At 38.2% G+C, this 14818-nt stretch overlaps 3 protein-coding genes across 11 annotated transcripts in view; all 3 read left to right on the plus strand.

Moving 5' to 3' along the window:
* Positions 1–14818, plus strand: part of LOC120566011 (complement factor H-like) — a 159031-nt gene that overhangs the window by 77321 nt on the left and 66892 nt on the right. The window lies entirely within an intron of this gene.
* Positions 1–14818, plus strand: part of LOC120566012 (complement factor H-like) — a 99218-nt gene that overhangs the window by 55116 nt on the left and 29284 nt on the right. The window lies entirely within an intron of this gene.
* On the plus strand, positions 620–11549 carry LOC120566014 (complement factor H-related protein 2-like). The gene is made up of 6 exons (XM_039812213.1): positions 620–930; positions 3373–3535; positions 4047–4238; positions 4357–4536; positions 10549–10728; positions 11154–11549. Exons 1-6 carry the CDS (start codon positions 919–921, stop codon positions 11342–11344), a joined length of 918 nt encoding a protein of 305 aa, XP_039668147.1. The 5' UTR covers positions 620–918; the 3' UTR covers positions 11345–11549.

Genomic DNA, 14818 nt, shown 5'->3' on the forward strand with positions numbered 1-14818 from the left:
GGAGGGTGGGCCTTACAGAACCTGCATCAGCGGTGAATGGACCGGACAGATGAGATGCCTCAGTAAGTTACAGTTCTTCTCATCAATCAATCAAACTTTATTTGTGCATAGCACCTTTTATTAAATAAGTCATGCAACACAAAGTGCTTCACATTATAAAAATGGAGACAATGAGACAGACAGTTATGGGACAAAGTTACAGAGAGCTGTATTTCTGGAAATCTCTATTAAATAAAAATTGAGAGAGACACTAAACAAAACAAGGGGTGTGGGGGTCCTCCGCTCAATTTTTTTTTCAATTTGAATCCCATTTCCTGCATTTCTACATAAGTTTAGGGACTATGGTGATAGAAAATTCAGGAAGCAATTAAGTTGCTATTAACAAAATGCTATTTGTCCATTGTCTCTTTCAGAACCCTGTATTGTGAATGAAGACCTCTATAGACAACACAACATTACTATAAAATCTAGTGACAGTACATTTTTCCCTCATGATGAAATAATTGAGTTCAGGTGTGCCAGAGGAGTACCAGTCGGTGCAGTGGCAATGCGTCAGAGGTGTAATGGGGGTGTGATTCTCCTGCCTACCTGCCAGTGAGAGGCATCTGAAAGTAATCTACAGAGCATGCAGACTTATCCTCCACTTTAACTGTGAACATTATAATAAAATATACTTGATCTCTGTCTCTGTTCTGCCTCCACATATGTAACCTACCATATTATGAGTACAACTCAACATTTCTTTGTTTGAAGATTATTTTTTGGGCTTCTGGGCCTTTATTTGATAGGACAGATGAAGACAGGAAAGGTGGTAGAAAGAGGGGTGGGGGGGGGACGACGACATGCAGCAAAGGGGCCAAAACCAGACTGAAACCTGGGCCGCTGCAGGGAGGACTGAGCCTAAGTATATGGCGGCACATGCTTAACCAGGTGAGTGACCCCTCAACATTTCTTTTTTCAAGAATAAAGCTAAATATATCAGTTTTTATCATTTTCTTTTTAAAAGCTCATGACCTGAAATAAATTCTTTGAGTTCTGAAATTATTTAAATAAGTAGGAAGTTAATTTATATGTTAAAAAAAGATATATATATATATATATTTTTTTTTTATTCCATGCAGTGATGTGATTCATGACATTATGTCAACCATGAGTAACCTAAGATTATATGACATACTGCTTGTTTGGCAAAACCAAGACAGACATTTGGAAATGTGCTCTCCATTACAAATTAAAGTTTCATAACAAATCTTTGTAACATAAAATACAATGGAGATGAACGGATGTCACTGCAAAACCTCCAGTGAAGATGCCTAAAGATTTTATTTTGAATCATTATTATGTGTATATCTTTTAAGAGGGCAGAAAAATGTTTGGTGCTTCCATAAAATTACCCCTTTAATTTAAGTTATTTAATACAAATTACATTTTCTAATAAATGATGTATACCTTAATGCAGAGAATCTAACATCAAGTGGCCCGACTGTTAACTCCTACAGGACAGACAATATACTGTAGTACATTGCAGATTAATGAATACAGAAATGATTTAAGCCCAATGGAGATTGTACAAAAAGGAATAAAATAAACCACTTTGGTCGAGACTGATATCCTGCTGTTTTTAGTATTTCTGTTTAGTGCCAAATAGAAATTTTAATATTAACATTTTATAAAGATGGGGAATATGGTATCTTTTACCTGCTTAATAAGCAGAATGTACTGTATGTTGTCATGCTTCTGTTACATTTAGAGGTGTTTCTAAAGAGCTGCAACTTAGGAGCAAATAAGTGCATTTAAAATTGTAAAAGCGTCAGAAATAGAAGGTTAATGCATAGATTTCTGTCAAATAATGTAGCACAGACTCATTGCCTTTACTGTATGCCGACCGATCATGCACACTGTTGTGTGTAGATGCAGATGAGTGCTAGTTACTTTTCAGATGACAATTTTACATTTAAAAAAAAGGAATGATAACCTTATTTAAAACAACACATTGTTAAAGATTAAACCAGTGGTTCTTGGCCTCTTGTGGACTCTCATTTCAGAGAACTTTCTCTTCTAAACTTCTTAGGTGGTTACCTTCCAGTCACTGTTTAAAGGGTATAGAGGTCAAATTATCTATTTCACGACCCCTCAGATTTATCTTGTGGGACTGTAGAGGGGCCCCACCCCTAGGTTTGGAAACACTGAAGTAAACTACCACCATAAAGCAGATCAAAATAGCTCCACCGAATATGATTCCAGATGCAGGATTTAATTGTGATGGACATGTTGCATTGGTAAGGATATGTGTACGTTTTCCCCCACTAGTATGTATGCAGTGTGCTTTTAAAGTCATTCCTCCCATTAACAAAATGTGTCCATTATATCCTGCATGATAAATACTGATATCATGAGGAAACATAATAGTGCATTCAAATTGAACCATGACCAAAAGCCCATATTAAGCCCATAGTAATGAACCTGAGATCAGGTGTACCAAAGGAAGAGCCACTGAGCCACCCATTGATTGTGGGGGTGTTCTGATGGTGGGATGACCCTGTCCTCTTCCCAGTAAAAGCTTCAGTTGACTGGAAGTTACATGAGCTGGCTGGACAAACATGTGAATGATTAACCAGAGGGAAAAGATATTGTATTGTAGTGCTGTTATCTGTAACAATAGTAATATAACATGAATGTTTTTTGGCCCTAAAGCACTCAGTGCTTTATAAATCAACAGTAGTATTTAAATAACTTATATCACAAACAGGAAGCCAGTTAAAATATATGAGAACTGCAGTGATGTGATCTCTCCTGGTCTTTAGAGGACTTATAAGAGAGACAATGAAAAACAAAACTACAGTAGTCAAGCCTGTTAAAGATGGCATGGACAAGTTTTTAGAAATCTAGGTAAGACATAAGTCCTTTAATGCCTGATATAGTCTTACTGTAAGGTGATACTAGGCTGATTTTGTATCTCATCTTAATGTGGATGTTAAACTGTAGGTCTGAGTCCATGACTACACCAAGTTTTACAGCGTTGTTTGGTGTCTTTAATGATAGCGTTTTGGTCTTTAACAAAGCTATATAGAACAAACGTATTTTCCATTTTACAAGCATTCATGCCCTGTAAGTAAATCCATGTCTGAAAGCTACAATTAATTAATTATGAAGTTAAACCAATATTGCAAAATACTGTTTGGATTTATTTACATTTCTAATCTCATTCCTATTTTGGGGAAATTGTATAAATACGTGTGTGTGTGTGTGTGTGTGTGTGTGTGTGTGTGTGTGTGTGTGTGTGTGTGTGTGTGTGTGTGTGTGTGTGTGTGTGTGTGTGTGTGTGTGTATGTGTGAGACTGTTTCACTGCAAACGTCATTTCTACTGCACAGACAGACTTCAATCTGAATAACTCTAAGAGGAAAAACCTTACCTCAGTCTCAAAGAGTGGAGTTCCTAAATGCAGCCATTCCTGGATCTTCACAATGAGACTCTTTCACCTTCTTTGGCTTTTGATCCTGTTACTGAACAGTGATTCATCTTTACAACAGAATGGTAAGCATGTCAGATTTCAGGTCCATTTTCTCTGTTGTTTTACTGCAGTTAGAAAACAACACGCATGCATACATTACATACATACATTTTTGTCAGTTGATGCTAAGACAAGAAAATCTATGTTATGCTATTGCTATGAACGCCATGTCTATAATGTATCATAAGCACATTTATAAGACATACTACTTTCATAAGGCTTTGTAAAAATCTTTAAAAATGTTTAGAATCATGCATGGCAACTTATAACAAGGTTTAAAAAGTATTGCAAGTGGTGGACATTATGTATTATAAGTTAATGTTTTATACCTCCATGCCAAAGCGACAACAGTGTTTAAAAGAAGAGTCTGAGTCCTGGGTTACAGTACATATCATAATGACTACCATAACTTTTCTGAAATGGAATCATTATTATATTATTATAAACCAATAATACAAAAATGTATTCCAAATGATTATCAAAATTGAAAATTGGTACTAACATATAATATGCTGAATTTCCCAACAAATGCAGTAATAACATGTAAACTGATACTGCCGCCACCCGAGGGAACCAGATATGAATCTGCTTCTAGAAATGTGTTTTTACCTGGTGACACATTGAGGGTCATTTGTGGAGAGAAGTACGGGATTTCTAACAATCAGGAATCAGCAGTAACTACATGCAATGAGGATGGAGAGTGGACTATCATACCAGTATGCACAGGTACAACCATAGACAGACTGTGAGATTGTTGTTCTCTACTGTGTGTGTATGGTTCATTAACCTGTGATGATGATTATCAATCTTTACTGAAGATACACAAGTCTGTCTCTTATTCTAGAGGTCGTATGCAACAATCAAAGACCGCAAAATGTGTATTCCTTGGAATACAATTGGTGGCAACAAAAAAAAATTGGTGAGACTACAAGATATTGGTGTAAGATAGGCTACATGAGCACAGATGGTGCTACCCGGGCCACATGCACCAGAGATGGATGGACACCAAATCCACTCTGTCGAGGTATTGTGAACTTTATATTTCTTCCCATACTGTTTTATGGAGTTACTTTTGTGTCCATATTTTAAATGTGGAAAGAGCTTTGAAAATGGAAAGATTTGATTCGCTGTGATCAAGTGGCACAAAGTGGAAAACTGATTTCATAGGAAATATTTATATTATGTTTGTAGTATAACTGAAAGTTTAAACATTCACCATATAGCATTAAAACTGAAAGAATTTGAAGACTCTACAGCCTTCCCTGTGATCAAGTGGCAAAAAATTAAAAGGAAAAAGAAACCAGATTTTACAATAAATAATTTATGTATATGCAATTTATAATCCTAAAACTTAAAAAGGTTTGTAGTATAACTAAAAGTTTTAAGATTTACAATGGTCTGGTTAAAACTGCATATCATAACATTACTGGTAATTTCCACTGTCCACTCTCCAAAATTAGCTAAGTTTCCATCCATTTGTCAATCGAATTATCTGAAGTTCGGTAAAAAAACTCATGCGAATAAAGCTGGTGAAAGTGTGTTTCCATCAAACAGCTCTAAAGTGAATAAAAACCTGTGCGTAATGACGTCACATGCTGTTTTGCAATTAAATTGGTATATCGAATTGATTTGAGACATTTTATGGTGTTTCCATTCATTTTTGCACTGAATCGCACAACATTCAAGCGAACTTTTGTGAACAAAGTTTTGCTAGACAAAAGTAGTAGTTGTTGTTAATATTAGAAGCCAAGCTAAGCTCCGATGGGCCTTTGACCGAGGATCTGATCCAGCTCATCAGAAAGGTGGAACTTGCCTTTTATTTTCCCTCCGGCACCGCTGCGAGACAACTCTCTTTTTTGAGCCGTGTATCGCTGTTTGAGCGCCTTCCATTTACTCCACAGGACGTCCCACGGCTTGTCGTAAGGGACATTCTAAAACGCTTAACGTGAAAAAGTTTAACGTGGTTTAATGTATCTAAACAACGATCAGTCATCACCAGATGTATCATGGTCATATCTTGTCATGAACACTTAAGCCTGTCAAAAAAACTAAATCGAAATCCAACGATTAAAGAAGTTATCTCACGTTAATGTTTTCGTGCATAATATTTGGACATTGGGTTCGATTTGACCGTTTTAAGTGGTTATGATGAGCAATATAGAAGAGGATTTTTTTGGTGATGATTGATCGTTGTTTAGGTACATTAAACCACGTTAAGCTTTTTCACATTAGGACTTATAAAGCCAATGAGAACCGTGGAGAGTCAACCCCCAGCCGCTCCGCTGCCCTGCTGTGAAGCAGAAATGCTTTATGTCAGATAATGTCCATAATAATTGGACTTTGGGTTCGAGTTTTTGACAGTTTTCAGTGGTTATGAGGAGCAATATGAGAGAGAAATTAGGTAATCATTTATCATTGTTTAGGTAGGCTACATTAAACCAAAAAGCTTTTTCCTCGCCATAGGGCGCAACGATGAAGAAAACATTAACGTGAGATAACTTCTATAATCGTTGGATTTCGATTTAGTTTTTTTGACAGGCTTAAGTGTTTATAACAAGATATGACCATGATAAATCTGGTGATGATTGATCGTTGTTTAGATACATTAAACCACGTTAAGCTTTTTCACGTTAAGCGTGTTAGAATGTCCCTGTCGTAACCTTTGTTGGTCATTTCCTTCGCGAGCTCCTGATAAATGATGGCGTTTCTTAGATTTTTGCTATCTAAAATAGCCGTTATATTTTTCTGGTAAATTCAATTAAAAAAGTATCTTGTCTCCTCGTTTGTCCGCTTACATCTGTTTTTGTTGACAGCTGGCATGTGTGCAAACAGAGCGGAAATACTGGGCGGAAATTAACTGAAACTTCTTCTTCTTCGTTTTATTGCGGGTTGCAACCATAAAATGACCTAAAGCTTAATCGCAATTCATTATTTATTCGGCAAATAAAGTTTCCATCAGCGTTTATCGCATAAGCCGTATATTGATCAAGAGAAAATCCGATGAGACCGAACGTATTTTTTGAGTCGATATTCATGAAATTCAGTCGGATTTTACTGTTTCCATAAGGCATTTTTCATTCGATATCACTTAATTTGGATAAAAACGTGTGGATGGAAACATAGCTAATGGCAAAGGGTTTAAAAGCTCAAAGAGAAGAAGGACTAAGGGGACGACCCTGTTAGAACAAATTTGCTTGCATTTCCTAAGAAAATTTATTTTTCTTTAAAATTTTCACCATACTTCAGATGGCCATTTTCAATTAAAGGACAAATCCAGTGCAAAATGAACCTAGGGGTTAAAAACACATGTGTACCGAGTTTGACGTTCTCTGGGATATGTTTTCATGCTAATCAAATGTGACCATTTTTATTGCAAACCGCTAATTAGCTTATAACGCTAGTCGTCAGGGCAGAGGGTAAAGTAAAAAGAAATTGCTATTTCTATACCACTAACAAGGCTCAAAATAGCACCACACTTCCAGTGTAGCATAATGAGGGTACCTACATGTAAACCAAAGCATTAAGAACTTTGTAAGTGTACAGACAGTTTATTAAAAAGATAGTTTAGAAAGACAATCATTCACGTATACAGGCGGGCGCCATCTTGGGTCTGACCAGTCGAACGACAAATGACGTGCATTGTGAGCTGAACTGTCATTTGAAATCTCCCATGGTCCGTGGTTTCCCAATGGGTCGATAGGAATTACGTTTGTGAAATGTAATTGCATGGAAATGCATGAATTATATCTGTCCATTAAAATATATGCACGGCGTTCGTCGTTCGACTGGTCGGACTGTTTTCACAAGATGTTTTCCCACCTGTATACGTGAATGGTACAGTCTTTATAACCTATCTTTTTAATAAACTGTTCTGTACACTTACAAAGTTCTCAAAGCTTCGGTTTCCATGTAGAGACCCTCATTATGCTACCTGGAAGTGTGGTGCTATTTTGAGCCTTGTTAGTGGTATATAAACCTGTTCCCAGACGACTAGCATTATGAGCTAATTAGTAGTGATGGTCAAAGGAAGCTTCGCAAACCAGTGTCTTTACTTTCTGAGCTCACTAGATGGCGCTCTCTGTTCAAAGAAAAAGGTTAAATGAATGGCAATCAATGGGTTTTCAAACCCTTTGTTGAACAGAGAGCACCATCTAGTGAGCTCAGAAAGTAAAGACACTGGTTTGCGAAGCTTCATTTGACCATCACTACTGATTAGTGGTTTGCGATAAAACTGGTCACATTCGATTAGCACGAAAACATATCCCAGAGAACGGTCGACTCAGTACACATGTGTTATTAACCCCTAGGTTCATTTTGCGCCAGATTTGTCCTTTAAATATGAAGATGAATTTGCATAAGGGACTGTTCATTATTTACTTAAGGGGCCACCGGAGGAGTTTTGGGACCTTTAGTCAAAATTTACCTGATCCTCCTTTCATCAGCAATACATTTTGGATGACCCTCCAAAATGAGTGGGAGAATAGGGATGACACTCCCCAACAATTTATTGTAGTCTGTTATGGTGTGGCGGCCATTTCAGTAGATTTACTCACTAACATTGTTGTGGAAACACAATATGCATGGAAACTAAATGCACACTTCCTGCGTTACTTCAAATACTAAGTTACTCATCTAGTAAACTAGTATTCACATGAAATAAAACAATAAAACATTGAGACCATTCAACAAAGCACACTGGGTAATTCAACACTGGTTGCTATGGACTCATCACTAGGCTTCCTCAGTCATTTTATATTTTAGCATAGGTAAAGCTGCCAAAGTTGAACATTATCCAAAACTCCATTTCTCAGATGAGCGTCAATTTGGGAGCTTGCATGCTACCACTCGTCCCTTCTCAAATGCCTTGAAAAGGTAGCCTGGGTAAACCCTGACGAACTTCCGGCAAATTTTAGATTTGCTCTGCAAGTCAGTCTGGCAAAGAGCCCATTCAAACCGATTTCCAATGTCCCCAAAATCGAGGCACCTGGATCGTTGGTCTGATTGGTTGGACTATCCAATGCGCCCAGAGGCATTTGAGCGGCGTCTGTTGGTGACGCCCCTTTGGAAATTAACTGTCAATGAACCTTTCCCAGACCCACTCTCAGTTCCAAATGAGGGGTTACAAAGGGTCTGGTGTCAACCAGGCTATTGAAAAGTTTGCACAATTTCACAAATAATCACCGGACCGAAAGGATATACCTCCAGTTTCATACCTTCCGGGCTGCCAGCTAGTGCTATCTACAGTGTGAGTTTCGGCTTTTCAAAATAAAAGCTTGCGTCTGGTCAGCTATGTTTTCATACGATGTTTTGGAGGTTTTTGAACTAAACAGTATGGCAATCAGGCTAATTAATAAAATTATTTTTTCAGCAGATGTCTTAGTTACAACACAATTGAGCTAGCAAAGCAGTTTTGTGTTTATATGCGCGAGCGGGATTTATTCAGTTTGGGAATTCCCATGGTCTCTAAGCTACAGGTCTGGCTGACTAAACAGGGAGGTACCCATCTGCTAGCGATAGGGGCCAAGACTGAGAGAGCTACATGGAGCTACATGGATAAATACGCACAAGCCACTTTGAAATTTTGCTCTTCTCATCTATCTATAATCTATCTATAATTTCAGGAACATCTGTCTGTCTGTCTGTCTGGGTGTTAAGCGCATATCTCTGGAACCGTTGGTCCGATGGATTTCAAACTTGACAGGTGTCTTGCTATGGGCACGAGTAAGTGCAGTGCCAAGTTTGACGTTGTATGGATTAGAAATGCAAAATATATCGTTAAATATATAGGTAAAAGAAGCACACATTGGCTTTTGCCGCTCTAGCCGCTGGCCCCTCCCCCTCTCACACTGAGTGAGCAGGAGCAGAGAGAGAAAGAGAGAAAGAGAGCTTTGGCAGCTACAATGTGTCCGAAGTAGCACTACTTTGGACTGTCTTTGACTTTAAATAAACAAACGACAATTCCCAAATTTAAGGATGTATCAGAATCCCACACATGCAAGGCACAACCAGACAACACGTCTGTCTGCACAACAAGTGCAGACAGAGCGTGATCCCACTTATAGGCAGGCTATCTATCTTATAAAGCGAGACGTATCTGTATTTGTGTCCGTGTTTGGGGGGAATGTAACCTGCACATCAGCAGACGCCACATGCAGAACGCTTTAGAACAGCGGAGGGACTCTTTTCCTGTTATTGTATTAAATGAGCTGGCACTCCATACAGTGGAGTTGCATATGAAGTGGTTGTTTGTTCACCTTGTGGTCTGTAGGCCTTCGGTCCAAGCAATCGCCCGTTCCACACGGGCACTGCACTAGTGAATACAAAAGTTGGGTGACCCTCCCCCCTAGACTAAAATAAATTGGATGACCGTCCCCTCAACAAAGAATAAAAACACATGACCCTACCCTATTTTCCTCCAGTGGTCCATTCCATGAATACCAAACAGTCCCTAATATGATATTGCTGTGGCCAGACTTTCAAATTATATTTTACAATTGGTCCTTATCAATGCTTTTTAGTATGATTTACTGTTGTTCATTTTAATTTCCTGCACTTAATTACATATTCACATTTTTAAATGGCCAGTTTTCCTGGTCAGACCCCATAGTTCACATTCCTATGTGCTCATTAGATTGTGATATACTGTCTAGGAGATCAATAGTTTAGTCATCATACAGTTTTAGGATATGTTTCTACAAAGTATTAGAAATCATTGAACAGGGGGAAAATGTACTAAATTAAGACCAAAGACTTATTAGTAAATATATTTTCAAATTTTAAAGGTTTATCTCATGTAAATGTATATTAACCATGTCTTCAGTTCTAGAATCACATCCTTCTTCAGTGGATACAAATATAGGCCTACAAAAGATAATATTATATTTAGGGGGAAAATCTTTTTCAGACTGATTTACTGATTTGTATTTATTTTTTAGGTTGACATTTTTTAACGCCAACCAATATATGTGAAACCTTTTAAACTGTGCCAAAATTTAATACCTCAACCTCTACCTTATTTGTACCAATATTTTTTTAGAGATTGTAGGCTGTGGAAGTCCACCACCTCTCACAGATGGAGACATCAAGTACACTTTGAAAACTAATTACAGCCATCAAGAAAGGGTTGAATTCATGTGTCAAAATTACTACACCATGGAGGGTGGGCCTAACAGAACCTGCATCAATGGTGAATGGATTGGACAGATGAAATGCCTCAGTAAGTTAGAACTTCTTTCACAATTTTCATGTTGCATTTGTTGAGGATTTTGCATACAGTATGTAAAACATTTTTTTTTGGTTTCTAGTGTTTGCATGTAGCCACTTGATTCAAACATTACTTAATAAAGATAGACAAGAACTAAATAATAATTAACAGGCAACAATGGGTCTTAAATTATACAGTAGAGCTGAACACAGCCCTACAAAGCCAAAATATGAAAGAAGAAAGTCAGCTATATATATATATGTGTTGAGTATTGTAACAAAGCAAACTGATTATTACCATTTTTACTATTATTATTACTGATATTCATTTGTTAACTAAATATATTTTTTATCCAAGATAAGTAATAATTATACATGGAGTATGATGTGCAGTAATTTCCCATTATTAAAGTTCTGTTTATCTGTTATCTCTTGCAGAACCTTGTATTGTGGATAGAGAGCTCATGAACAGATATAATATTGCCTTCAGATATACTAATTCTGATGAGCTGTATTTTGCCCATAATGATTTTATTGAGTTCACTTGTACTAAAGGAAGACACACCGGCACATTGTCCATGCGTCAGAAATGTATTGATGGTGTGTTGAGCCTGCCCACTTGTCAGTAAAGGTTTTTAGTTAACTGGATGTGATAAACATGATCTGGCTGGACAAACATGTAAACGATTAACGAGAAGTTAAGTTATTAACTGATCTTCTGTACCTACTGCAGCAGTTTGAATAAAACATACATGTTCTCATGTTTTTTTCTTCATAAATGTTTTATTAAAGGTACAATATGTAACATTTCTGCATTAAAATGTCTAAAAACGACCACACCTATGTTATATATTTGTATGAGTTGTGTTCTTACACTATCCCAAATGTTTCCACCAAATGTCAAACCCAGAGAAATCTGTTATTTTATTTTCAGACACAGGACGTTTCCTTAAGTCGCCCGTCAGTGGCGTCATATAACCTTTCACCGTCTAGTTTGTCGTAACTTCCGTCAGAACACTGGCACCAAGATGATATGTTCAGGAGTAATTGTAAATCATACAATGTCACAGAAAAAAATACTTGTAACCATAATACTGCTTTTTTGCCACACAGCATCATTTTGTGTTTAATTACAACCCTTCGTGTTTAGCTGTCTTTACGGTTAGCTAATTTAATCTGACTAAAAGGTGGGTTAAGCACCAAAACGAAAAGTTCAGATTATAGAAAAGGGGGGGATCGTTCCACCACGCAGCTTGGAGATGTTCTGCTGCTGCACAACGAACCATCGAACGCCCTTCCCATACCGGAGATTCCCCCGGCAATACCCATCCACACCCGTCTCTCAGCCTCCTTGAGTAGCTAGCTAGTGTTACAACAAACCCCATCGGCCCCGGTGATGAAACCATCCAAAAGGTGACATTGACATGTGAAATATAATGTGATAGTCACTGTGGTTTTAGCTGCTGGCTAATGTTAGCTTGCTGGCTCACTAGCTAACTGGTCAGCTACCAATACAGATCGAATCAAGAAAAACGTAATTATGTTGGGGAAAATGCAGCTATTTTTTAGAATGACATGAATAAATGTTACTAAACATAACATGAATAAACTTGAATGGTAAACTTGTCCGTGAACAGATGCAGTCTATGATTCTAATCAGTGAAGGTGTTTAACAATAAAAACTACAACTCCTATAATTCCACGCAACTTCCCAACGTCATCAAAAGTCTGTGTTTACAAGTTGTTTTGGTTGAGAGACCCCTAGCGGCAGAAAGTTACATATTGTATGTTTAAAGCATTTGGTTAAGTAGATCAGACACTATTTTGTATGTATTAGTCAGGCCTGCAATGCTGTTTAGCACATTTGCATTTAAAGGGGTGATAAAATGCAAAACTGATTTTACCCTGTCATAGTTGAATAATGACAGTTTAGGGGGTAACTAGGACATACATAGAACCTCTAAATCCCATTGACACCTCTTTTCTCTGCAAATCTCACAATTTGAAACTGCCTCTGAAAACGGGCAAATCGCAACAAAGCTGGAAGTTGACGTCAACCTCCCAAATCCTCCTCATTTGGCTCAAACTTCTATCTTTGTAACGCCCCAAAATGTACATACTAGGCCACTAACTGATCTGAGGTCAGTTAAATCTAGGTCGTGCAGATCTGCTATTCTATTACAAAATTCACTTCTGAGACTTTTTTATGCGAGCTCATATGTAGAGCTCAAATATGGGTCGTTTTATGAAAATTGATGGCTAATTGCAAATTTGATAAGACGTGTCGGACTTTACGAGCTCCACAATCTGCCAAGACAGGCGGCGGCTGCTGGCCAGGTTTGCTGCCTTCCCTGTCGGCCTCACCGCCTTCACAGACCCCCTGAGCTGGAGCTGTGTACTTTAGAAAAGAAGAAAGTTTGGAGGTTTTGCAAGGATATTGAAAAAGAACCACGGTCGTAAATGCAGTGTTCCAGACTGTACAACGGAATAGCCTACTGGCCGAGAGAAAAGGGTTTAGAACGAGTATATCGGACGAGAGGGAGTTGTGGATCTAACGCAGCGCTGCAGAGGCACTGGCAGAGGACAGGCTTGCAGGGGTTCACTCTCCTCTCCCCACGCTTACTAGCTAAAAAGGTGAGTTAATTCTTTGGTGGAGGTTTATTTATGTCGGAAGAGTAACGTTAGAACAACACTAGTTATAATGAAAGTGTCAAAACTTTTTTATTTTGTCTCGGCTGTTTTAGTCGCTGCGGCTCGCGCCTGTGCATGTCTGGGCATGTAACAGACAGTGAGTCTGTGTTTGTGTGTGTGCGCTGTGCGCAGGGCAGCAGTGTGTGTGTGTGTTTTGAAATATGAGACCTGCTGTATCGTCTCCAATGTATTGTGTATGTGGTTCCTTATCAGCAAGCGCGCAGCTCATCTAAATATTCATGAGCATACCATATTTGGAAGAAAAGCTGTCGTTCCAAATAGAGCCAAAACACAGGGATGCATAAGGGCCAATAAATTATCAACCAGGCCATTTTCAGCCCAACCAATGTTAAATACCCCATTAGGAGACCCTAAGGAACAGTGTAAAATACCCTATATAATCATTCTATCACCCCTTTAAAGGATTTATTTTTCATACATAAAACATTTGAATAAATAATGGAGGAGGTATGCAGTATAGCAGGTACTAAATAAATAGTATTCTCCCCGATGCTGGACACACGACTGTAACAGTGGTAACTAAGTACATTTACTGTTTGAAGGTACTTGTACTTTACTTAAGTATTTCCATTTGATGCTACTTTACAGTTGTACTTTTACTAGAGGGGCCCCACAGCTAGGTTTGCAAACATTGAACTAAACTACCAACATAAAGTAGATTCAAAATAGCTCCACCTTGATGATTTCAGATGCAGTATTTAATTGTAATGGACATGTTGCATTGGTAAGGATATGTGTACGTTTTCCCCTACTAGTATGTATGCAGTGTGCTTTTAAAGTCAATCCTCCCATTAACAAAATGTGTCCATTATATCCTGCATGATAAATACTGATATCATGAGGAAACATAATACTGCATTAAAATTGAGCCATGACCAAAAGACCACATTAAAGGGATACTTCACCGATTTAGCATTAAGCTTTGTATCAGCAGAAACACGGTAGTTATTTTTGAATGACCGTGCTTCCCTCCTTCATGTCCCCCTGAGACGAGAGATCTCTGTATTGTGGGTCTGGAAAAAATCTTCAGATGATGTAAAACGAAGATTTTTGCGTCATTGGAAGATTTTTTTGCCCAGAGGCAATGGACTACAGCCAGTAGTAGGAGTTACTTCCGCATGTTTTCAACCCGCCCATAGGGGGTTGGACTGTCAGCTTTCTCCAAAGATTTCCAAAGCGAAACGAATCAGCAGTCTTGAATCTTCGCTAACTGGCTTCTCAGCAGAAAACTTCTAGATAGATAGATAGATAGATTTATTCATCCCGAAGGAAATTATGTGCATTCAAACTACCGCACATGTGTACCACCGGGATACACTGTACAGATCGGAGAATATGCAGGACACTTTATTACAGACGGAATACTCGACACACTACGCGAGCTTCGCCCG

This window comes from Perca fluviatilis, chromosome 9, assembly GCF_010015445.1.
Source record: "Perca fluviatilis chromosome 9, GENO_Pfluv_1.0, whole genome shotgun sequence".
Taxonomy (NCBI): Eukaryota; Metazoa; Chordata; class Actinopteri; order Perciformes; family Percidae; genus Perca; species Perca fluviatilis.

What these genes read in the sequence shown, in the direction of transcription:
- LOC120566014 (XM_039812213.1), top strand. An exon ending in TTCATCTTTACAACAGAATG is followed by an intron (nt 3,536 to 4,046) that starts GTAAGCATGTCA and finishes CAACAAATGCAG; the next exon opens with TAATAACATGTAAACTGATA. An exon ending in TATCATACCAGTATGCACAG is followed by an intron (nt 4,239 to 4,356) that starts GTACAACCATAG and finishes CTCTTATTCTAG; the next exon opens with AGGTCGTATGCAACAATCAA.